At 33.4% G+C, this 26,138-nt stretch overlaps 3 protein-coding genes across 13 annotated transcripts in view; all 3 read right to left on the bottom strand.

Moving 5' to 3' along the window:
• The window catches only part of LOC106058558 (uncharacterized), a 57,026-nt gene extending 44,005 nt beyond the window's left edge, over positions 1 to 13,021 (bottom strand). The window contains exon 1 of one of the 2 annotated variants that reach the window (XR_008776902.1): positions 12,410 to 13,006. Coding sequence is in view for 1 of the 2 variants with exons in the window: in XM_056023248.1 (XP_055879223.1) it covers positions 12,410 to 12,479 (70 nt within the window). In the remaining variant the exon portion in view is untranslated. Of the gene's footprint in view, positions 1 to 12,409 lie in introns of both variants that reach the window. The other variant, XM_056023248.1, reaches the window with a different exon arrangement.
• Positions 4,946 to 11,164, bottom strand: LOC129925041 (golgin subfamily A member 6-like protein 22). Of its 2 annotated transcripts, XM_056023247.1 has the most exons (3): positions 10,833 to 11,164; positions 8,086 to 10,718; positions 4,946 to 5,083 (listed from the first exon to the last, which is right to left on the bottom strand). In XM_056023247.1, exons 2-3 carry the CDS (start codon positions 9,344 to 9,346, stop codon positions 5,067 to 5,069), a joined length of 1,278 nt encoding a protein of 425 aa, XP_055879222.1. In that variant the 5' UTR covers positions 9,347 to 10,718; positions 10,833 to 11,164; the 3' UTR covers positions 4,946 to 5,066. The 2 variants fall into 2 exon arrangements, with proteins under 2 accessions (XP_055879222.1, XP_055879221.1); XM_056023246.1 differs by having other exon boundaries at positions 8,086 to 11,164.
• A 10,366-nt stretch (positions 13,022 to 23,387) lies between the features above and the next one.
• The window catches only part of LOC106073521 (cell division control protein 42 homolog), a 47,575-nt gene continuing 44,824 nt past the window's right edge, over positions 23,388 to 26,138 (bottom strand). For all 9 annotated transcript variants that reach the window (XM_056023206.1, XM_056023214.1, XM_056023207.1 and 6 more), the window contains exons 4-5: positions 25,410 to 25,585; positions 23,388 to 24,617 (exon numbers count right to left, since the gene is read on the bottom strand). In XM_056023206.1, coding sequence (XP_055879181.1) covers positions 24,404 to 24,617; positions 25,410 to 25,585 — 390 coding nt within the window. In that variant the 3' untranslated portion in view covers positions 23,388 to 24,403. The remainder of the gene's footprint in view (positions 24,618 to 25,409; positions 25,586 to 26,138) is intronic.

Below are 26,138 nucleotides of genomic sequence, written 5' to 3'. Positions count from 1 at the left end.
TCACAGTTGTAGAGAACCACTATCAATGTATATTAGGCCGTAAAACATGCCTAAGTTTAAGTCTGATCACATTAAATGAAGATAGATTCATATCACAAGTAAAAACAATGGATTGTCATCTGGGAGATTTAGGTGAAACATCATTAACTGTCAGTGAGAACATAGCTCCGGTGGTATCACCTTGTCGTAATATACCATTTGCATTTCAAAAGAAAGTGGAAGCAGAAATAGAGACATTAGTAAAAAGGAAAATATTAATTCCTGTAAATGAACCAACAGATTGGGTCACCTGATGGCTGTGGTTCAAAAGCCAAGTGGGGATTTAAGGATCTGCATTGACCCAAGACATCTAAACACTGCTTTAAAAAGAGAACATTTTAAGTTACCAACTTTGGAAGCTGTAATGCCACAGTTCCTAAATTCCAAAAATATTTTCTTAATTAGACGTAAAGGAGGCTTACTGGCATGTACGTCTAGATGAAAAGTCTAGTCTACTAACAACCATGATCACACCATATGGGCGGTACAGATGGTCAAGACTTCCTTTTGGACTAAGTGTAAGTGGAGAAATATTCCAGAAGAAGTTAACAGAAGCATTGTTAGGATTAAAAGGACGCATTAATGTGGCTGATGATATCGTGATTGTGGGATGTGGTCAGTCCAAAGAAGAAGCAGAAAAAGATCACTCTGACAAACTGAAGAGATTAAGAGAGAGATGCAAAGAGAAATGCATTAAATTAAATGAAACGAAAACAGTGGAGAAACAAGACCAGATAAGTTTCATGGGACACTGCATTAGTGCGCAAGGCATAAAGCCTGACATAAAGAAGATCAAAGGTATTCTGGAAATGAAGAAACCAGAAAATAGCCAGGAAGCAAGAACATTATGTGGAATGGTGCAGTATTTGTCCGCACCGGTTGATACCCGTTAGGGGGTTGATACGCTCATAGAAATTTAAATGTGCTATATCCTTTTTTTATAATAGAGAGGGATTTAAACTCAAAACCCCTTTGGCAACGCTCATAGCATTTTTAGTACGTAATTTGCTTTTTTATATATCGAAATGGTATTTTTTTTTAGCTTCGTTTTCTTCTTGAAACTGTCAGGTAGAGCCTTCAGCTCTTGGAACTCTAAGCCAGCAAAAGTGAACAAGAGCTCCCTCTCACTGGCCTGAAAGAGAACAGTATACACTGTTCTGGCTTGATTGACAATAGCCGCAACTGAGCTCTGCCCCTACGAACCGTTGGACTGCACTCGGCGCCTAGATCCACTACGCCAGCCCACCAGCAGACAGCGTCAGCACCAGCCAAGCCAAACCAGTCTCCTTAATAAGGCCGCACCGGATACAAAGATAAGCAACAAGCCTAATGACACTCAGACCACTTGGCTCTCAAATCTAATGATTATACACCTATCAGTGGTGTACCTAAGGGGGGAGGGGGAGAATTTTAAGATCCCCCGGGCCCCCACCTGGAGGGGGGGGGGGCAATGGGTGTCCGAAATTTATTTGTAAATACATAAATTAATATATTTGATTGACAAATAGTGTCAACGGGTTTCTTTTTTTTTTCAACATTTATGGATTAAATTTATAATAAAGACTAAACCTAGATCTAGGTCTATCAGTACGTTGACTTTGTTGACATTTTAAAAATATTTTTTCCCACAGAGATCAAAGTTTTTTTTTAAAGTTAGTTTTACATTTTAAACTTTGTTGCCACGAATAAAACTGCATGACATAAAGCGAACTCCAGGTATCTTGTTACCTTTACTAATAATAGATCTAAATGGCGAGTATTTTATGGCTACACTAATTAACCTTGAAGCAAAATTTACAGAATTTAGTATAACAGATCCAAAAGTTATTCTAGAATAGTCCATTATTCGGGTTTGGCGTCTATAATTTCAGAATTAAACTTCACACTCGAGTTATTACCCCTCTATTCATCTTTCCTCAATCCAATGGAAACTCTCTTTTTATTTCCATCTAATCCTTTTGCTTTCGCACAAAACATAAACAAAAAACAATGACGTGATATCATATAATATTAGCACCTCCTTCCTTTTGAAGTTATTATCACACCCTTCCTTTTAAAGTTTAAAGAGTGATATCTACAAGGAACTTTAACAATTCGTCCATTTCTGGTTGTCTTGACTGGCACAACAAATTCTCTATACGTTGGTCTATAACTGTCTGTTTCGTTTGTTCCAACAGTTTGCAGTTCATTGTCTTCATCGGTATCATAGTACCCAGAGATGTCTTCATCGAAACTCTAGTTCAAAAAGCGTTGATTTCTTCTGTAGGTTTTTCTATCGTTTGTCTTTATGATGTAAGATCTGGGTGCTGAATGTTTTTTTTATGACAACTGCTTTCTGCCATGTTTGACCTAGACGATTTCTCCGACAGAATAATCTTTAGGTAGTCTTGCTTTTGCATCGTCTTTCACTTTGCTTTTCATCTGTCGTTCGTTGAGTAATGTCTCTGCATTTTCAACTACCAATGGTTTCAATAGTTTGGAATCAGTTGGAATGATTCCCTGAGTTTTCTACTCGTCAGCAGTTGTGATGGTGAATACGGCAGTCCACTTATCGGAGTATTTCTGTACTCGAGCATAACGAGATCTGGATCTTTCCCACTTTTGTATGCTCTGAATCCTTTTGCTTTCGCACAAAACATAAACAACCAACAATGACGTAATATCATATAACATTAACACAGAATCTCTTTAATGCAGTGGAAAATTCATAATTTTTTTTATTCTATCTGGAATTCTGGTCAAAGCTTCTGCACCCAATTAAAATAGTTAAGAAGAAACTACAAAAGTCTGGACTGCATATACGGGAAGCTGCTGAAGAAATTTGCACCCTTTCATGCTTTCTGCAAAATGATGAGAAACTGACAAAAACCCAATCCATCGAAAAAGCAAAAGAAGGTAGTGAATACTATGGATTCCCAGTAATCAAAACAACCAGAAGAAAGAAAAGACTTGATGGGAAGTTGAGTTCTAATGTAGGACTGTCAATAGAACTGCAATTCAAACGACAGAAGTGTTGGACAGATTTCATATGGAGATGAAGGGCAGATTCCAAAGGCTGAAAAGAAAATAGATGCCTGTCAGGTTCTTGTATTCTTGTATTTATGAAATTATTATTATATATTTCCAATGCAAATATTTATTAATATTAAATATTATTTCAATTTGTATTATTGTTATTATTTTCTGAACTTATAATATTTTGACTCAAGTTCAGCCTGACAAGCACATCATACACATATAGTTGTAGATAAACTAATAAACTAAGTGTATGATGTAAATAACAATAAAATTTATTCTTGTGATATATTTACAAATGACTGATTCATGATGAATCATAATAATAGTATGAAATATCAATATGTAATAATATGTAATCTACAATGATCCAGTTAGTATCCTTAGATACAGATCATTCATATAATTATGAAACACATAGTATATTACCTTAACTATAATAAGTAGTTCAATGGATCACATAGTCCTTCAATCTCAAAAACAACAACTGGTAATATATGTAAATCTAGCCTCTAGATCAGGTACTGTCCACTGACGACAATTCCAAAAAAGTAGAAGTTCATAGTTGACACTACACCATCAAGTCTGACCACTGCAACCCGCAGTCTGGAATCTTGAACCTCAGACTCATGTACAAATCAACGTGCACACCAGACGACCAACTGAGAGAAAGACCTCAGTCCTGTAGACTGTAGACCTAAAGTTGTACTCTCAATATATAACTGAGATTGGATAAACAAGTCTTGACACTGAGACTTGACACAGAGTCTAACATATAGACTTGACACTAATACTTGAAATAGAGTCTTCAACTGAGACTACGACTAAAACTTAGTCTTGACGCTAAAACCCTATAGAAGATAAAAGAAAGGATTCTTCTAATCATCTATATCTAGTCTAATTATAGACTTACAAATACGAACGAATTCAAAAAGAAAAACTATACAATGAAAAATAAAACTCACCCTAAACAGGGGTCAAGATAATCCAACAAGAAAATGTCCAAGGCAAATGCTAAGGCTATCCAGTAACAAAAACCAAGGAGAAATTCAAGAGCTCTCAAAACACGTCTATCTGTACCAACGTACAAAACAATGGAGAGACTGTACTAGACGATAAATGACGCAAATCACACACACACTAAATTTACGTCACTAGAAGTTGTGACAAGCAACAAAAGCTCAGTCCTCTAGTCTACACAGAAAATATTAATAGTGTAATGACGTCATCAATATAGTGATCAACGCCGCACTATCAATTAGAGAAATAATTCTACTATACAGTTACATAGATAACTGCGACATTCCCCCTCCTCAACGAACTGGCAATTTTGAAAAAAATTCCAGTTATCATAAAAACTGCAAGAAAATTCTCCAGAAAATCAACTTCACCAAGACCAATACTGCAAATACGTTTCCAAGAATTACAAGAAGAGACCTCAAACTCTCACTGAGAAAAAACAACTGAGAAATCCTCAACAACCAATAATCATCAATGAATACCTCAACAATAAAAAATCTTCATTATACACTTCAATAGACAAAATAATGTTTATCTCAAAATTGTATAGTTAAAGTTACAACTGTTTGCATGTTACATAGTTACATTATCAAATTTAATCAATATCAAAATTAATATAACATAAGTACATGATTGCTCAAATGGATCAAAAAAATTATACAAGTCTTGAGCATACATCAGCAAAAACATTTAATTCTCCCTTCAAATGGACAGAATCAAAACAATAATCCTGAAGTGCTAAACACCATCTAGTTATTCTTTTGTTACAATAATTACTATTTGCTATGAATGACAATGCCTTGTTATCGGTCTGGAGATGAAACTTCACTCCTGCCAAATAACGATCTAGCTTTTTGATCGACCATACAATGGCCAGTCCTTCCCGCTCAAGGATAGAGTATTTCTGTTCACGTGGCAACAACTTGCGACTGACAAACTTCACTGGATGTAACACACCATCTCTCATCTGACTTAATATACCTGAAATGCCTTTATCTGATGCATCTGTCTGCAAAAAGAATGGAAGAGAAGGATCAGGCAATCTTAGAATAGGATAATCACACAAATAAGTTTGTATTCTTTTCAGTGCCACAATACACCCACCACTCCAATCAATTCTCACAGATTTCCCTTTCTTCAATAACTCTGTGAATGGAAACACCAAGTCTGAATAACAAGGTATAAATTTGGAGTAATAGTTAACCAACCCAATTAATGACCTTACTTCCTTCTTGGTACTGGGTGGTTTAAACTCCAGGATCTTCTGAACATTTCTACTATCTGGTTTCACTTCTCCCCGACCTACATTATGTCCCAGAAATTTAATGTTAGTAAAGCCAACCTCTAATTTAGATGGTTTTAGAGTAAATCCATGACTTTTCAATACACCGAAAACATTCTGTACATCTCTAACATGAGTCTCCCAACTTTCGCTAAATATACAGATGTCATCAAAATAAAACAATACATTCTCAATATCTCTTAAAATACTCTTTAAAACTCTATTAAAATGGTTAGGGGCACCACTTAAACCAAATGGTAAGTAATGAAACATGTAGTGTTCCCCCAGAACTCTAAAAGCTGTGTACTCCTTACATTCTTCACTTATAGGTATTTGCCAATACCCTTTAGTTAAATCAACTAAAGTAAAATACTTAGCCCTGTAGAGTTTATTGAATAGCTCTTCTTGATCTGGTATTAATTCAGCTGGTATTTGTGTAACACTGTTTAACTTACGGTAGTCAATGCATGGACGTAGTGTACCATCACGTTTCTTAATAACCACAACAGGAGCGGCATATGACGAATCTGTGGGTCCTATGATACCCAACTTCAACATACTATCAATTTCCTCTTTTAATTTCTCCTTCATATTTATTGGTACCGTATATGGCTTTAATGCTATAGGCTTAGTGTCCAGCAACTTAATCCTAAATTCTTCCACATCTGCTTTACCCGGTATGTCTGATATAATATCTTTGAATTCATCCAGCACCTTCATTATTTCACATCTCTGATTACAGTTTAAATTTGGGTTGACTCTCAATTGAGATAATACGTCTTCATTCGTCTGCTTCTTATTGTTGATTTCTAATGTCGGAATGCTTGGTAAAATATCTTCATTTGTCAAGTCTTCATCAAATTCCTCCTCATCATCCACAACAGACACCATATTAGCAGACAAAATACTGTTCTCATGTTCAATATTAATAACAGTTTCACTTGTATCATCTTTACTTCTGCTATGATATTTCATCAATCTATTGATATGGTAAAGTTTCAACTTATCTCCCTTCTTTACTAGAAAATTGAATCTTGATACCTTCCTTATAACTTTAAATGGTCCTTGCCAATATACAGATAATTTGTTTTCTCTTTGAGGTTTAAGTATCAATACACAATCACCTTCATCAATCTTGCGCAATGTAGAGTATCTATCATACTGAATTTTGTACTTTTGCTTTTTAACCTCACTATTTCTGTTGGCAATTGATGTCACATGAAATAACCTCTCCTTCAAATCCATTAAGTATGAGTAAACATTCCTGTATTCATCTTCCTCCTCTTTGTTTACAAATACTTGTTTCAGAATAGCCAATGGTCCTCTCATCTGTCTTCCATATACCATTTGAAATGGCGATATTCCTGTAGTTTCATTTGGGACCTCTCTATAAGCAAAAAGTGCAGCGCTAACCTTTCTATCCCAATCCTTTGGACTCTCTTGTGTAACCTTCCTTAGAAAACTTTTCAATGAAGAATTGAAACGTTCATTCATCCCATTCGACGAAGGGTGAAAAATAGTTGAGTGCACTATTTTAATATTGTAGAAGTTACACACTTCCTTGTATAAATCCGCAGTGAACTGACTTCCGTTATCACTTAGTACCTCGTGCGGTATACCAATTCTACTGAAGATTGTGTTTAATGCCTCAATCACAGTTTCTGTAGTAATATTTCTTAAAGGTATTGCCTCTGGCCATCTCGTAGCAATGTCAACAAGTGTTAAAATAAATCTGTTCTTGTTCTCGGTAACCTCCAACGGACCAACAATATCTATTGCCACTTTGTAAAATGGTGTTGTTACTATATTCATATTTCCAAGTTCAACTCTGTCACATCTTCGTGGCATTCTACACCGTTGACAAATATCACAACTCCTAATAAAGTCTTTAACATCTTTATCAACTCCTTGCCAAAAGAAATATTGGTATATTCTTGACTTTGTTTTCCTAACTGACAAATGACCTGCAAATATACTTTCATGTGCTGTTTTCAAAATTACTTCCCTTTTTGACACTGGAACCACGAGTTGTTTCTCTTCCTGACCTAATTGACCTTTGAATACACGATACAATAATCTATCGAATACCTTGAATCGAACACTTCCATTTGTCTTATTATCCACACTCTTCTCCTTCTGTCGATTCCATAATTCTTGTAATGTAGGATCACTCACTTGTTCTCTCAAGAAATCTTCACATGATCCAAATAACTTATAACAATCTTGAATAACTTCTGAATGTTTCATAATATCAGCCTCATTCTCTTTTTGTTTCATTGCTCTTGTAACAGCAGCACCAATATGTTCATTATGTTGTTCATCTTGTACATTCCCTATTATTAGATCAGCTACTGGATTTTCAAAACAAGCTACAATATATTTCCCTGTGATATAGTCTGAATTGATGTCAACACATGCCAGTGGATATTCCTTAATAGTACCATCAATCAATTTTAATTTGTAGCTACCTGGAATTTTGTCTTTGCATTCAATTAAAGAACTTCTTACCCCAATAACACTAGATCCTGAATCACGCAATATAGACACTATTTTATTATTTAATAATCCTTCTTCAAAACGTAATTTCCCTACAGACTTTTTCCTCAATTTCTGATCAACAATAGACATAGTTTCTTTTCTACATGGAGTAAAATATTCTATTTCATCAGCCAGATTAGAATGACAACAACTTTGAATTTGACGTGAACAATTTAGTCATCTCTGCGTACCTGTGTTTTGCACTTTCTTTGACTTGTCTGTGTTTTTCTCCTTAGTATAATCAACACCTGAATAATTCCTTCTGTTATTTCCTCCACCATGGTTCACATCATTGTAAGCTCCTCTCCAATTTCCTCCATCCATTCTCCTTTCTCTAGTATCAAACTGCCTCCTGTAAGTTCCATATGACACATTCCTTGTGCCTGACACATGTCTTGGTCCATTCTTATTATATGTCACCTGCTTTGGTTTCACTCCGGCTCCACCCACATAACATTCCGTTGACCTGTGACCTACTTTTCCGCACCTAAAACAAGTTATGACTTTCCTGTCACTAGCATAATTCTGACTTGTGGCTTCAGCAGCTCCCATTACATACACATTTTCCTCTTTACATAATGATTTTGTTGAACTTGCAGTCTTAAAACTTTCAATTACTTGTAGCATGTCTTCTACATTATCACTTTTATTTAAGATAAGTTGACGATACACTTCCCCTGAAACACTCTCTAATAATCTGTCTGTCACAATCATATTTTTCATGCCTTCTATGGTCTCCTTTACCTCCGCCGTCTTCATCCAATTGTCTAGTGCCCTTTTCAAATCGGCTACATATCCCCTGAAATCATTTTCTTTAGGTCTAATTTGGTGAAATTTCTTCCTACACGTTTCTCCATTTATATCAGCCTGTCTCATTAGCATAACCTTTACTTCATCATAATTTTCCTTCTTAAACAGATCATCTTGAAGCATAAAATTCTTGAGTTTCGACGTCAATTTGTACGATAACAACATAGCCCAACTTTTCTTATCAATACAACATCTTGTTGCCACCGCCTCAAATAGAGTCAAGAAACCAATCAAATCCTCATCTTCCTTCATATTCTGAAAACTCTTGTCCAACTTATCAATTATATGTCTATGTTTATCCTGGATCTTAGGTTCTCCTTCTTTGTTTTCAGATTTACTTTCTTTCTGCAACTCCTTCTCCACAATTTTCTCCTGAAGTCTAGCCAATTCCAATTCTTCCTGCCTCTTTTTAGCTTCCACTACTTCCCTTTCTTTCCATCGTTCATGCTCCTCCTTCTTTATGCGTTCCTCCTCCGCCCTTTGTTCCTTCTTGAGCCGTTCCTCCCTATCCAATCTTGCTTGTTCTGCCTTGACATATTCCTCCTTCTGTTCTTTCACATAGTTCTGCAAGTCAGCTCCTGTAAAACCCAACGCCTGCCCATCCGCTATAAATTGTGAATTTATAGAAAACCTAGTCTCCATCCTTAGAATTTCCAAACAATATAAGTTTAACAGGTCAAATCGGAAAAATTAATTAGAGCACAAGATATACTATTAGCAACCAAAAAAAATACACTTAGCTGTGCTTTCTCCTGCGAAGATAGAATCTGCCTCAGCACCAGGAAGATAGAGTAGTGATGACAAGGTACAGCCAGATACACCAGGACAACTTGAGAATCCCAACAAACAGATCACAGCTCCAATTTAGGTCCGACACCAATCAGTTTGGCATGTAACAAAATTATATCTTATTAGTATAAATTTAAAAAAAAAATATTATATATAAGATACAATGTTAGCAATAACAATATGATACACTGGCACCAATAAAGTCTCACACAAAAAATGTATACGATGCCTTTCCTGAGTAATAAGGTACAATCACATAGTACCGTTATGAATAGTAATGTGACACAAACAAGTGTCTAGAATCTGAAAATATACTCTTACAAGTACAGAAATTTATTTAGCAAATATTCAACTGTCAATAATATAACAAATTATGACTGAGATAATCCCTCAAATAACTCCTTTAACAGTTTAGACGAGCCCCCAAAATACTTGTCAGGTTCTTGTATTCTTGTATTTATGAAATTATTATTATATATTTCCAATGCAAATATTTATTAATATTAAATATTATTTCAATTTGTATTATTGTTATTATTTTCTGAACTTATAATATTTTGACTCAAGTTCAGCCTGACAAGCACATCATACACATATAGTTGTAGATAAACTAATAAACTAAGTGTATGATGTAAATAACAATAAAATTTATTCTTGTGATATATTTACAAATGACTGATTCATGATGAATCATAATAATAGTATGAAATATCAATATGTAATAATATGTAATCTACAATGATCCAGTTAGTATCCTTAGATACAGATCATTCATATAATTATGAAACACATAGTATATTACCTTAACTATAATAAGTAGTTCAATGGATCACATAGTCCTTCAATCTCAAAAACAACAACTGGTAATATATGTAGATCTAGCCTCTAGATCAGGTACTGTCCACTGACGACAATTCCAAAAAAAGTAGAAGTTCATAGTTGACACTACACCATCAAGTCTGACCACTGCAACCCGCAGTCTGGAATCTTGAACCTCAGACTCATGTACAAATCAACGTGCACACCAGACGACCAACTGAGAGAAAGACCTCAGTCCTGTAGACTGTAGACCTAAAGTTGTACTCTCAATATATAACTGAGATTGGATAAACAAGTCTTGACACTGAGACTTGACACAGAGTCTAACATATAGACTTGACACTAATACTTGAAATAGAGTCTTCAACTGAGACTACGACTAAAACTTAGTCTTGACGCTAAAACCCTATAGAAGATAAAAGAAAGGATTCTTCTAATCATCTATATCTAGTCTAATTATAGACTTACAAATACGAACGAATTCAAAAAGAAAAACTATACAATGAAAAATAAAACTCACCCTAAACAGGGGTCAAGATAATCCAACAAGAAAATGTCCAAGGCAAATGCTAAGGCTATCCAGTAACAAAAACCAAGGAGAAATTCAAGAGCTCTCAAAACACGTCTATCTGTACCAACGTACAAAACAATGGAGAGACTGTACTAGACGATAAATGACGCAAATCACACACACACTAAATTTACGTCACTAGAAGTTGTGACAAGCAACAAAAGCTCAGTCCTCTAGTCTACACAGAAAATATTAATAGTGTAATGACGTCATCAATATAGTGATCAACGCCGCACTATCAATTAGAGAAATAATTCTACTATACAGTTACATAGATAACTGCGACAATGCCTTTGGGTTTCTTCTTGAACCAAGACACCTGTTAGATGAAGACACGCTTATGACAAACTGTGCTATTTTTCCTGTTTGTATGATGAAATAAATGGCAAATCGCTTTTTCAAAGATGTCATTCATGCACGAAAAATTTTCATCTACAAACCAGTAATACAATTACCAATAGACATATGGAGGAAACAGGCTTCATATGGTAATTACGTGTGCTCAAACCTTGCAACCTCCTCCGAATACTGCTAACTCCGGCCACTTTCAATACGTCATGTGAGAGATCATTCTCAAAGCTCAAGCTCATCAAAAACTATCTCAGGAGCACAATGACACAAGAATGGCTTATCATGGCTTTAGTATCGATGTAGATGATGTTATAGATTTCTTTGCTGCACATAATGCACGACGTGAAGCGATATCAATTGAGATTTGTCACTTGTGCATTATTTAACTAATTATAAACAACGGTATTATTCATTAAAAGAGTCTTAATGATTATTTTTTGTTAAGTTTACTGATATAATGAACCAATTTGATTTTGGGCTTATATATTTTTGCGTACATTATCTCATGTAATATGTCGAATGTCAAAATGCAAGAGCCCCCAAAGAGGTCAATTCACCTGGTCCTCCAAATCCCTAGTTACGCCCCTGACACCTATGTATGTAAATACGCTAGATCCCATCCTAGCTACTGTACAGCATTACACCTTTGTAATTGTTTAGAACTTTAGAGCTTTTAAAACTAAAATTATAGATAGATAGATAGATAGATAGATAGATAGATAGATAGATAGATAGATAGATAGATAGATAGATAGATAGATAGATAGATAGATAGATAGATAGATAGATAGATAGATAGATAGATAGATAGACAAACAGACAAACCGATAGATAGATGGATAGATAGATAGATGGATAGATAGATAGATAGATAGATAGATAGATAGATAGATAGATAGATAGATAGATAGATAGATAGATAGATAGATTTCGAAATAAGAATGTCTAAGTCAATGTTAGATATATCTATCGGGGCCATGCTAATGAAACTAGCTGCAAAACAACCTTGACATTTTTTTAGCCTCTTCCGTTAGTTATAGATCAAGATTTCAAAGCTCTTCCACTAATGTTTGATTGGATTATTACGCACTCACTTAAAATTTCTTTATTTAACGAATTGCTTATGATTAAACTTCATATTAATATTTATTTATGAATTTAAAAAAAAAAAGTACCTGTCATGTAGAGTCCTATAGTTGACGTCATTAAACAAAGAAAAACAAAACAAACATTGAAGATATTCATGTCTACTGTCAAGAAATCTTTCTTTCAGATCTGCTGTAGAAAACCGAATGGAAGAAATTTTGACGTAGACTCCAAGATGGCATGTAAACGTGGACAAAGGATAGACGAACAGGTGGTTTTATTTTTTGACAGATCTCATTAAATTTAGTATTGATTTTTATCTACGGGTCGCCCTGGCAAAAAAAAAAAAAGGGTGTCAATATTTTGCTGTGATCGTTAAGTTAACCTACAGAGCAGGTAGCTAACATCAAAGAAAAGACAAAGATTACACACACAAAAGTTGCACACAAACTTATATGGACCTAAAAGAGTCCACACGTCCGTCATTTATTGTTAAGCAATGCGGTCAAGAGGCAGTCTTCAAGATTCAATCTCAACAACAACTTCACTGCATTCATACATAAATGTTGCCGACGAGACTGTATTGTTGAACAGTCTTGATTCTGTTATTACTTTTATGCATCTTTCACAAATCTAGGGAAGAACATTTACAAGAAATCTTTCATGAATTTAGACAACATGGCTTCACTATCAAACCAGACAAAACGGAACTAGCCATCCATAAAGTAATATTTTTACATTACAGTGTCTTTTTTTTTTTTGTCTTTTTTTTTTTTAAGATTAGGGCTTTGGATAAGCGAGATGAAAGCCTGGGTATTATTTATGGTTGGAACGATGTCATCCACAAAAGCCGCCCCCCCTCTCCACACAGCTGATGTTACCAAAGAAACGGAAATATGCGATACAGTTTGGGATCAGTTGCGCTGCAGGTTGTGCCACAATCTGAACAAAGTGAGCTAAAACTCCTTAAAACAACTAGCTCACATCATCAAGAGAATAGTAGACATTCAAGTGCCTACAACTAGAAACAAGTCAGAAGTATACTAGGACTCTGTATGTCTACCGATGCCTCATACCTAATTACACGGCACTTACTTGATCATTGAGAAACCTCATCAAGAAAGTACTCTATCCAACAGTACTGGAACAGGCTAATGACAGGATGGAGAACACCTCTTTCACAAGAGTCTATCCTCATGTTACCAAACAAAAAACAAGACCTTCCAATGGCTTCCATCTTGCTGGAGAACACCTCTTTAACAAGAGTATATCCTCATGTTACCAAACAAAAAACAAGACCTTCCATTGGCTTCCATCTTGCTGGAGAACACCTCTTTCACAAGAGTCTATCCTCATGTTACCAAACAAAAAACAAGACCTTCCATTGGCTTCCATCTTGCTGGAGAACACCTCTTTCACAAGAGTCTATCCTCATGTTACCAATCAAAAAACAAGACCTTCCATTGGCTTCCATCTTGCTGGAGAACACCTCTTTCACAAGAGTCTATCCTCATGTTACCAAACAAAAAACAAGACCTTCCATTGGCTTCCATCTTGCAGCAGACACGACCACAGAAGCGATGGAGCATGTCCAGGGGCGGACTGGGAGTCAAAATCCGCCCATGCATTAATAATAATAATAATCTTTATTGCCCATAAGGAAATTTGTTTTATGATTAGTGTATTACACCAAACAAAACATGGTAACAATAAAAAAAAAACAATATGCACATTCACACCAGCCTCACTCATAATGTATATGTGAAAAGTTTATATCAGATTCTTTCTATTTAATGATTTGATTGCCAGGGAAACAAAAAAGTGTTTATGTCTGTTTTTCTATGCTATATCATTACCATATCATCAGGCCCATAATTTGATTGCCACAGGGCGGCTTTAGCAGTGCGCGGGGCCCTGAGCGAGCGTCATGTGCGGGGCCCTTAGCCGTAAGGGTAGACAAATATATAAACCGTTAACTCATCACCCTAACGGGCTTATCCATCTCTTGTAACAATAACAATACAGTATGTCCGCCTCTAACGTTGTAACAATAACAATACAGTATGTCCGCCTCTAAGCTGTGGGCCTTATTTTCACTACAAAACATAGAAAATTACGTAGCTACATTACGAAAGTACATTATATACTGTATTGTAATTGTTCTCCATTAACAGAAGCAAATAAAAAAGAAAGCACACGCGCACTACTAGTAGTATGTCTCTTCTCTCACTCTGCAAATTGAAGCCCATTGGACGTTCTATAAGAACAAAGTGTTCTGTAAGATCAACAACTGATTTGGTTTTCGAAGTTGATGACAATACAATCTCCGATAGCGGGGCCCCACGCTGGGTCGGTTGCCCCACTTGCCTCCCCCTAAGGCCGCTACTGATTGCCATATCATGTATGTCTGTTATAACCTGCCCTCAAAATAATTAAAGCCTTGATAATAAGAAAAGGAAAGATAAGATAATTTTTTGGGGTCCAAAGAAATGGAATGTAGTTTGACTACAGTTGACCATATACTGTAATATAATATAATGTAACATTAACAATATAGATACAAAAACTAACAACAATCACACACGAAACATGCTAACAACCAGCGCTTTTTGAATTAGACGTCTGTGCACTTCTCGGTGGAAACAGGTGACATGGTAACACTGACCGAAAGTGGGTCAAGTTTTTCAATCTTTCTGTTTTAGTCCTAATGAAAAGGAGACGACCACTTTGTCCAGAACTGATGTAACAAGGTTTAAAGGTTACAAGTTGTCTTAATCAATAGATGGTAGCATTGAGTATTAAGTATTGAGCATAAGTATTGTATTTCTACATATAGACCAAGAGACTATAAAAATTAGGAATGCTCAATTTGGCCAAGTTTTTTTGTTTTATGTTTTCCAGAAAACATTATACCTCGTAATCACTACTTTTGATCTTAAAGTCAGAGGGATCATAATTGTATGCATACTGGTAAACAAAAACTCCTCTTACTGAAGCACATTTAAAACAATAGACAAGACTGAACACGATTGGATAATTAAGCAAGAAAGCTCAATGTTACTTGATTTATTTGTTTACTGTAAAAAAAAAAGTAGTCAAGGTGTAAAATATGTATCAAACATATTTATTGGACACTTGAAAAACTTTGCACACATTCAAAGTGTGCCAGTTTTAAGGCAAAATGGTTTCACAATAAGCATTCAAATAAAATGCCAGCTTGTTTGTTGTTTTTTTTTTCTTTCATAAACCATAAACTTATGAAAACAAAAACAAAATGAAAGTTAAAAAATGTTAATTTTCAAACACGAAAAAAACATTTTAGGAAACAGAAACTATGTTTGATCACTCAAAAGACTCCACCAGGGAGGCAGGAATTCAACAGAAGAGGCACCTGAAATCTTAGAACAGGTTTGTCCCAATAACAAAAGCCATTTGATTATTTTCAGCAGTTGAGTTAATAAAAAAATACATGTTATTTAGTTGAAAAATATACATATTAAAAGAATGCTGTATGTTGTCTGTACCAGTAGCTATGGAACTAATCATTGTTGCTGATGAACAATAAGATTGTAAATGATAAAGTGTCAAGCTTTAAATATAAATCTCACAATATAATACAGATGGTAATAGTGTAGTGGCAAGTACATGCTTTTGTTAAAAAAAAAAAAGGTAAACTATTATATAGTGTTTAAAATTAGGAAATGCTTCTTCTGGAAATTTTAGAGTTATCTATTCTTGTTTATATTTGAAAGTCAGTCAAACAAGTGATAACTATTTTGCATTTGATAATACTATCCTAACCTGATAAGCCTCTGCATTTGTAGTACATTGTAACAAGGATATTATACATTCTCATGCTCTTATCAAAATATTTAATATTGTCAATGAAATTTAAATAGAAAATATCTAAAACAAATAAGTAAAAATGTTCATTCATTCATTTTAAAAACAAATCCTTTTAACATAATAAAAAAAAACTACATCTAAAAATGTTATTAAAATCTTTAATTTACTTATTGTAGGTGGTTTATCAGACTGGTACTTAATGCCACACTGAATTGTAGTATTTAAAAAAATGTCATTAATATGAATCGGAGGTGCAGTGGTTGAGAGGTAAAGCACTTGGCTTCTGAACTGAAGGGTCCCAGGTTCAAATCCTGGTTAAGACTAGGATTTTTTATTTCACCTTCTTTAGGGTGCCTCTCAGTTCACCTCTAAAGGGTACCTGTAAAGACACCCTCATTAACCATGGGCCATAGACACATATGACCTTTACATCATCTGCACCATATATGACAAGGTCTGAAGAGGAACTTTACTTTACATTAATATAAATCAGCTGAAAGAAGAGTGGGAGACTTTTAAAAAAAGGAAAATAAATATTTTATTTAAATTTGGTACTGGAGCTACCACCATGCTTATTTTAAAAGAGTACCCAAACTTTTTTTTTTATTATCTACTATGCATATGTATTAATTAGTGAAGCAGGATGTTGACAAACCTGTTCTGGCACAGTAGTAGTTTAGGTGCTACCTTAAAAGAGCAGGACATTTCGGTACTATATGCTTTGAACACATAATATATATGTTCATTTTACTATGTCTTTAAAATTTTAAAATGAACGATACATGTCACTGAGTTATTTTATATAGTATGCATGTGGCTGTGGTTATCAATGTAGGCGTGGTGGTGACATTGGGTTCTTGTTACAAATCACTGAATATGAAATGACGCTGGGTGTAGCATACACAATAAGTTTAATATAACACCACATAGTGAATACACCATACAATTCGACCCAGGAATGGTCAGTATTAATCCAACAGTAATATACGAATATCACAACTTAGTACTTATTCTATAACCAACTACTTTAAACATCTAACTCTACTGCTTATATCTTAAGTGACTCAATACAAGTGCTTGCTACAAGCTCTCTATGTGGACTGACTGCCTTTAACTCTCTGGTTCACCTAAGGTCAAAAGTGTTCACCTTAGTGCAACATGGGTTGTGAATAAGATTCACAATATGGAATTAACATACACAATACAGAATTAGGGTTTCTACTCTATGGCACCAACTTTGAGGTGGTGACATTACCTATCACCCCCCTTTTGAAAAAAATTTTGAAGAAATTTTTTTCAGCTTGACGACATAATTATCATAAGTAGGATCGATTGGAATTCTTGGGGTCTATAAAATGTACAATTGCAGAGTTCAAATAGAACTACAAACTTTAAATAAAATATATAATATGACAGTGTTACACAAAATATTTGCTGAATCAAAAAAATTCATACAAGGGCAAAATTCTCTAATTCATCATGTTCTTGTAAGGCAATTCAAATAATTCTCTGAGTCAAATACTTTACATCTCAAATAATTCTTTACATGTAGTTCTAATATATACATCAATGTTCAAAGTTCAATATTTACAAGTCTTTTTCATAATAATATGTGCAAAGTGTGACAAAAATTTCAATGACAATCTCCTATGTCACAATGTGAAAAATTAATATAAGTTTTAATTCACAATATCTATTTATAAAAAAATCTTTGACACTATAGAAATGTTAGAAGTCTGGTTTTTGACACCAATAGTACAATATGTACATATCATGTAGAAAATGTTACAAGTAAGTCTCAATATGTAAGTGATAAGTATAGAAAAATTCAAAATATATGTGTCAAAATTCAACATCAAATTGATTAATGATCATTGTTACAAATTCAATGTATCTGTTTACTTCAATATGAGGTTTGACATCTCCATAAAAAATTGTTGTGCATTAATATTACACAAGTAAATATGTATAATTCAAGTATCAAAATATTGGATCAAAAGTATCAACATGAAATCAAAATCATAAGTATCCTTCATAGTGCTTTTACATGCACCTTATGTTTCAATTAAGTATTTCTCTATATGCCAGTTCAAATAATTTGTAGCTAGTAATGGCAAAAGTTTAATGTTACATTGTTTATCAAATAATTATTGAGTACAAAGTTCAAAAAACTCTTTTGTCAAAAAAAGATTCAACTGAGAAAATGTGTCAGTTGTGATACAATCTTTGAAGTTACATTAATTTGTTCAAGCATATACATACAAGCATAACATCATAATGGTTTAGTTGTATTTATTTTAATCTGTTGTGAAAAAATGTGTAAGTCCAATTTAAAAGAATAATATCAAGTGTCTCTTTCAGTACTTGAAATATCAAAAAGTTTGTACAACAATCTTCTTGTTTACATCAATGATTGTTACAAAAAAATATAGTCCATAAGAATAATTTGACAAAAATGTTTTCAAAAAAATACAAGTGTATGTCAATATTTCATTACACTAATTGACATTAAATAAATAAGTTACATTATGAATCAATCTCCTTTTTCAATAGTATTGAAAAATGTGACTAAGTTATATAATTGTGATAAATGACATAGTAAAAAAATTGCAATCTTGTTTACAATAGCTGTAGAAAAAAAAATTTGTCACAGTTGTTCTCAATACAATGGGAAAAATAATGTTTACATTGTATGGAAAAAAATTAAGCTAGGTACTGAATAAGTTTGGAAAAAATTCAATGTTTGTTTACATTGTTGAGTACAAAAATGTTATTCTTGTTGACAAAAGAATGTGAAAAAAAAATTGTTGGTTACAATGTAGTAATCAAATTCCAAAGTTTGTTTACAAATAGAGTTTTTTAAAAAATGAAGTCTTAGTTCTAGTTCAATGTTTACAAATAGTACTCAATGTTTACAGAATAATGCTCAATGTTTACAGAATAATGCTCAATGTTTACCAGATGCGATGTATTAAGTCAACAACACTGATGTTAATTGTGAGTCCCCTAATTGGTGTTCCATATATTTTATGTAATAACTCTTTGTAATGGCCAAAGTTTTTTATTTGTACCCACATTGACTCTCCAAGTTCTGGATGTTTCCAAACTTTTTTATATCCAAAATCACAAGTTATTTCTTGTACTATTTGAAAAATTTCTTTCTGGAAATCACAATCAGACAGGTCATAAAACCATATTGTTTTATGTATTACTGGCTTTTGATGCACTTTAACTTTTGGATAAGATCCAATAATTACTGGACTGATAGTATTTTCAAGTACTACAACTTTTATTTTCCCTTTTATAAATGGTGATTTGATTTCAGCAATGGCAGTTTTACATTCTATCTTTCTAGAGTTTGGTAAGGTTACAATGGCTATATCATTCAAATAATCTTCTTTTTCTACTAAATTGGGCTCTACAAAAGTGATTGTGGATTCTTCATCAACTATGCATACAACATCCTGATAATTGACTTCTAGATCATATACTTCTATCTGTTTGCTGTTTTTAAATGTCAAGGCTAATATTTCTTCTGTTATTATTACTTTAGGTGAGCTAGTGTTAATGTCATTTTGTATTTCTTGTTTTTCAGCTTTATCTTTATCATCTATTTGTATTTCATCTGTTTGTATTTCACTATCATTTGTTTGTGTGTTAATTGTTTGGCAATCTTTATTTAGTTTAGATGCTTCTGTTAGCAAATGAGTTTGACATTCTACATCTATTTTATTTGCATTTGTAATTGACTGATTATCTTTAGTTGCTTCATGTATACTGACATTGTTGTAATCATGTGAATTAGTAGTTGATGCTAACTCAATATTTTCTTGATTCACACTATTAGCCCATTTTACTAAGGCTTCTTCTGATAGTTCAACTATATTCTCTATGTTCCCTATAATTAGTTCTTCAGCTGGGTTGTTCATTACTATGGCTTTGTATTGACCAGTGAACCATGGCGATTCAATGAAAACTAATGCTGTTTCACATTCTTCCCATAAGTCTTTATTTGCATAAGTCAGTGTGACCTTGTCTTTTAGGATCTGTTCAGGTTTTACTAGTGATTTCTTTACAATGATTGAGGTGCAGCCGCTGTCACGTAATGCATATACCTTAATGCCATCCACATATGCAGGATACACTTTTAATTTGGCTGACTTTGTCTGTATATATGCTACTGTTTCATATTCTATTGGTCTTTCAGTTGCTGCAGCTGCCATGTTTTGTCTGGTATGATTGTTATTGTGGTAAGTATGTTGTCTATCTTGAAATTGGTCTCTTCTATACATTCTGTTGTTTTGCCATCTTCTGTTTGTTTGATGTGATCTACTGTTAGTTGGACTGTAGCTTTGCCATGTTCTTCTGTTATATTGTTGTTGATAGGATCTATTATAGTTAGGACTGAAGCTCTGGAAAGTTCTGTTATCTCTTCCATATTTATGGTTTCTATTTACATGTTGTTGTTTTTCTGATGCCATTCTCTTTCTGCACTCTGCTTTGGTGTGACCCAATATGCCACAGAAAAAACATTGTATGCTCTTGGCATATTTAAATTTATTTGTAGTTCTTGGATGGTTTTCTGTCACTGTTGCAGCTACATTGTACAATTCCCTTTTGTCAATGGTGATGTTTGGGTGTGAGTCTTTGTATGTTGTTAAGTTTGATATCAATTCAGCTTCATTTTTTATTTTTCTCTCCTTCAGGAATGAGAATGCTGCATCTGTAACATTAATTAGCACATTCTCAATGAGAAAAAAATCTAAGATCTGTTTGGGGTCATCTAAGTTACAGTTTGCGAGTTGTAGCCACTTTGTCATGTTCTGGCGCATGTCATGTATTGTTCTTTTTAAATCTGCATTCTTGGCTAGTTTTATTTCCCTAAAAAGTTTTCGATAGTGCTCCTCCGTTTTGCCAAAATGTTCAATAAGTCTTTGTTTTACTGTGTTGTAGTCTTTTCTTTGTTCCATAGTTAGTGTGTCGATGATGTTTAGTGGTTCACCTCTTAGGTTAGCTAGAAGTTGTTGAGCCATTTGTGCACTATTCATATTTGCTGTTTGACAGATGTATTCAAATTGAATAATGAAATTTTCCAATGTGTCTTCTTTTGGGTCAAAGTTCCTAAATTTGCTATGATACTGATGATGAGATGAAGTTTGACTTGCTGAATTGTCTTTATTTTCTTTTGCTAGCTTGGCCATTTTTTCTTCATGTTCTTTTAATTTTATTTCATGCTGGCGTTCTTTTTCTTTCTCTAAGTTTTCTTGTTCTTTCTCTCTCAGTCTTCTTTCATGTAGCCTTTCTTCCCGTTGCTTGTCTTTTTCTACTCTAATTCTATCTATTTCAATTTTAATGAATGCAGCTCTATCATCTTCTTTTAACTTTAGTTTATCCACTATCTCTATTAGTTTTTCATACTCAGCCATTTTCAAAGATTCAAATTAGTAATATAGTTTAGTAATAGATATGTGTACTAGATATTTGTAAATGAAATATTGTACAATAAATACTTATTATTGCTCAAATAGTAATTACAGGTAATAGTAGATATATATTTTGTGCGAAACAATTGAGGTTATGAGGTATCTTAAGTTATTCTTGGTACTTTGTCTAGTTCGTAATGTAATACTTTACTGATCAATTATGTGATTATGTATTTCTAGTATCTCCCCTTGCAATGTAAAAGTTTATTGCAACAAATAATTCACAATTATGTGAGCCTTATTAGTCTGATAAATAGTGATCAATGTATCAATAGTATCAAAATAGTTCAATGTGTTTGAAGAGTATACACAATATAAATCTTGTCAATCTCAAATCAAAATATATCCCATAGTTTATCAAGTGTGTAGTGTAGTGTTGATAATAATAAAAAATAGGTTGAAATAAGAAGTAAAATAAATATATATATTAATAAGTAATTAGACAAACATAAATACACTATAGATACTAAACAGTCTGCTTTAAAGAGACATTACAAGATAGTAGAAATAGTAGACAAAAGAATTACAATGAGAAATAACTATGACGCAAAAGAAAATTCAACAGATGTAAACAAGACAATATCAATACAAGAGTTTAACAATATGATAGATACTTGACAAATACAAACTTAACTAATACAGCTATACGATCAAGTATTTACTTTATCTAAAGAGTCCCTACCAATACCTGGATGCTTACTTGAAAAAAAAATATAAATGCTCAGACTCAATAGATAATTAAATTTAGTCCCTAAAGTCAAATGTATATATAAATACAAATGTAAAAAAATTGTGGTGTAGTTCAAGAGAACTAATCAATACTGATAATACTAAGGGTAATTAAAGTTACTTCCCTTAAATATTCACTTGATGCTTGACTTGTACATAAAGTTCCGGTGATGCTCCACATAAAATATGTCCACGGTACAGTTCATAAGTAATCCACTTGCTAAATCCGCAGCACAACGGTACAGTTCATAAGTAATCCACTTGCTAAATCCACAGCACAATGGTACAGTTCATAAGTAATCCACTTGTTAAATCCACAGTACAATGTTACAGTTCATAAGTAATCCACTTGTTAAATCCACAGTACAATGTTACAGTTCATAAGTAATCCACTTGTTAAATTCACAGTACAATGTTAAATGATACGGTACTCAAGTTCTTGAACAATAATAATCCAATAACTAATTCATGTGCTTGATAGGTAATCCACTGTTTCGTACAGTTGCTGAAACAAATATAAATAACTAAAAATGACCTTAGGTAGTGACGACAAGAGAGGTCTAAGAGTGAGAGCGCTCTCTTATTAACTGTGCTGTTAGACAGCGACAATATGAGTGTGTCATTAGAATTATGACGAGCACTCGATGTAGATGATTCTTGAATATGTCAGCTACTTCGACTGACCATATATCAGCTGTCTTCAAACGATGACTTGAATGACTTGTAGTACTAGATTTTCACCCACACCGGTTGTAGTATCACGGTTGTCTAGTTTCACCCACACAGGTTGTAAGATCAGGGTTGTCTAGTTTCATCCACGCAGGTTGTCTCAGCATATCATGTTAAAGTGACTTTGAACAATGCTGTCATAAATGTCGTTTTCGGCCGCTTCTGACACCAAAAATGTCACCGCGTTGTTTTATATGTTATGAATGTGGCTGTGGTTATCAATGTAGGCGTGGTGGTGACATTGGGTTCTTGTTACAAATCACTGAATATGAAATGACGCTGGGTGTAGCATACACAATAAGTTTAATATAACACCACATAGTGAATACACCATACAATTCGACCCAGGAATGGTCAGTATTAATCCAACAGTAATATACGAATATCACAACTTAGTACTTATTCTATAACCAACTACTTTAAACATCTAACTCTACTGCTTATATCTTAAGTGACTCAATACAAGTGCTTGCTACAAGCTCTCTATGTGGACTGACTGCCTTTAACTCTCTGGTTCACCTAAGGTCAAAAGTGTTCACCTTAGTGCAACATGGGTTGTGAATAAGATTCACAATATGGAATTAACATACACAATACAGAATTAGGGTTTCTACTCTATGGCACCAACTTTGAGGTGGTGACAATACATTTTTAAGTTTTGTTTGTTGTTTGTATTCAGAATAATACAGCTACATGTTTAGCTTGATAAAATTGTATTTAATGCATAAATTTTTTATGAACACTAAAATATAAGGAAGGGTATCTGAATAAATTAAAAACAATGTGTGGTACTTAACTATGACTTATGTCAAAATAAAAAAATATTGTCTTTATACTTTATATTGTCTACAAGCAATATAGTAAATATTGCATCAAAATTGTGATTACGAAAAAAAGCAAACCATTCATTTTATTGCTAAAGAAAAATATCTTAATTTTATTACTTCCATATACTACTTCTAAAGAGAAGATAATTATGTAGTTAACTATAAAAAGTTTATTTTGCCTGTGTTTGTAAATGAAACTATCTCAGCATGTTATTCATTGTAAATTATTAAATTAAATTATTTTTATAAAATAGACCATAATTTTTGTAATTTTTTTTTATATGACAATTTTGTTAAATTTATAATCTATTAAAGATACCATAAGGTCCATGAAATATATTTTTTAATTATTGGACATGAATGAGGCATTAAGTAAGTAGCCTGTTATTATATCTTGTCTCATTAGCTACATACAGCAGTTTAGTTATTTCACATCAAATTAATAAAACAAAATAACACAATTTTCTGTTTATAGTATACAGCAGGAGCTTGACTCGTTTGACTTGTCCTTCAAAACTGAAGCGATTGCACCATTTATGAGCTTTCGAACATTTTTCTCCACTTCCGGGGATGTTTCTATGTAGCTGGCTGCTCCAACTTTTCGAGCAACAGCTGCTCCCTCAGCACTGGATATTGCACGTTGACCGGCTGTCAGAAGCATATGTGTGATAGCCTCTGATGACCTGATCCAAAATATAGAATGGAAGTAATACATGAATAATAAGATAACATGGTGATCATTAGAGTGTAAAACATAGTCTTTTGTTTATTTTTTTTTTTAATTTTCTCATCTCCCCTGTCCCTTGACTTATCATCATAAGTGTGCTGTGACTTCACTTTTCCAGGTCAGTGGCTGCACATGTTCTTTAAGTTTTAGAATTTCATAAAAAGTTCTTTTTTTTTTAATAATAATAATAATAATCATAATAATCTTTATTATCCATAAGGAAATTTGACTTACAATTTGTGCATTACACCAAACAAAACATTAATGACTATAGAAAATGAAAATATAAATTAACAACAGACTCGCTCATAATTAACATGTGAAATGTTTATACCAGAAAGTTAAATTTTATTTAATAACTTGATTGCCAGGGGAACAAAAGAGTTTTTGTGTCTGTTTGCCTTAGCTATTTGTGTCTTGTATCTCTTTTGGGATGGTAAAATCACACAATGCTGACTCAAAGTATGATTCTTTAATTTTTAAATCTTTTAATCTTTCTTATGAATGTTTTTTTCTCAAACAGCTGCCCAAATGGGGTTTGTATTTTGCCAATGACCTTACCAGCAGCATTTAGGATTTTATGTTAAGTTTATTTTTATTTTCAATGCTCAGATTGCCATACCAGGCAGCGATTAGAGGAGATTTAAAATGTATCTTTAATGTACTTAAAGTTTTCAGTCAAGAAATAGATTTTACAATAGATGACATTGACACTTGAATTAATTAAATACAATTAGCATAAATTCACCTTAAATCTGCTTGAGCTCCGACTAGAATGAATGGTGTGGTAGGGGCAAAGGTTCGTATTTCTGGAAGCCACAAATCTTCCACATGGCGCAAGGAATCTGGTCGTATGACCGAGAAACAGACAACAAATATGTCTGTGTGTGTGTAAAGGTTGTGGCGTAATGCTGGATTTTCTTCCTGTTAAAAAAAAAAGAATTCAGATATTCATGGAATAGTTACAACTTAAATTAATGTTAAACTTACAGTGTTGGTAAAACCAAAAGTTACCTCAAAAGGATAACAAAAAAATTGCTCAAACAGCCACAAAAACAATACAAACTAATATCCCCCTCACCCACATTAATTCACAAATTGAATTTAAAAAAAAACAAAAACTTTTCTAATAACACAAAAATTGACTACATACATTAAAGAACAAAATTGCATCTGACAAAACATTCACATAATATGTTCATATTTACTAATACATATTTTTTCACGGAATGTCCCCCACTTACTAAAAATATCTAACAAGAACTTCTATTACCCAGTCTAAATGGTTCATTCCTTAATTTATCCCTTCAGCTAACCATCATCTTATTTGCTGGCAAACTCTCTTTTTTGTGAAGAACCACTTTCTCCAGAAATACAATAATTTCTACAAACTCAATGGTCATTCGAAATAATCTCATTTTCTAACATAACTCAAACAAACCATATCCCACACATTCACTTCTCAACTCCCCCACCA

Source organism: Biomphalaria glabrata, chromosome 3, assembly GCF_947242115.1.
Source record: "Biomphalaria glabrata chromosome 3, xgBioGlab47.1, whole genome shotgun sequence".
Lineage (NCBI taxonomy): Eukaryota > Metazoa > Mollusca > Gastropoda > Planorbidae > Biomphalaria > Biomphalaria glabrata.
The sequence above is the reverse complement of the archived record's forward strand: the minus strand, read 5'-3'. Positions and strand labels throughout refer to the sequence as shown.

Excerpts from the sequence above, each read along its gene's own strand:
- LOC129925041 (XM_056023246.1), bottom strand. The coding sequence starts at position 9,346 with ATGGAGACTAGGTTTTCTATAAATTCACAATTTATAGCGGATGGGCAG.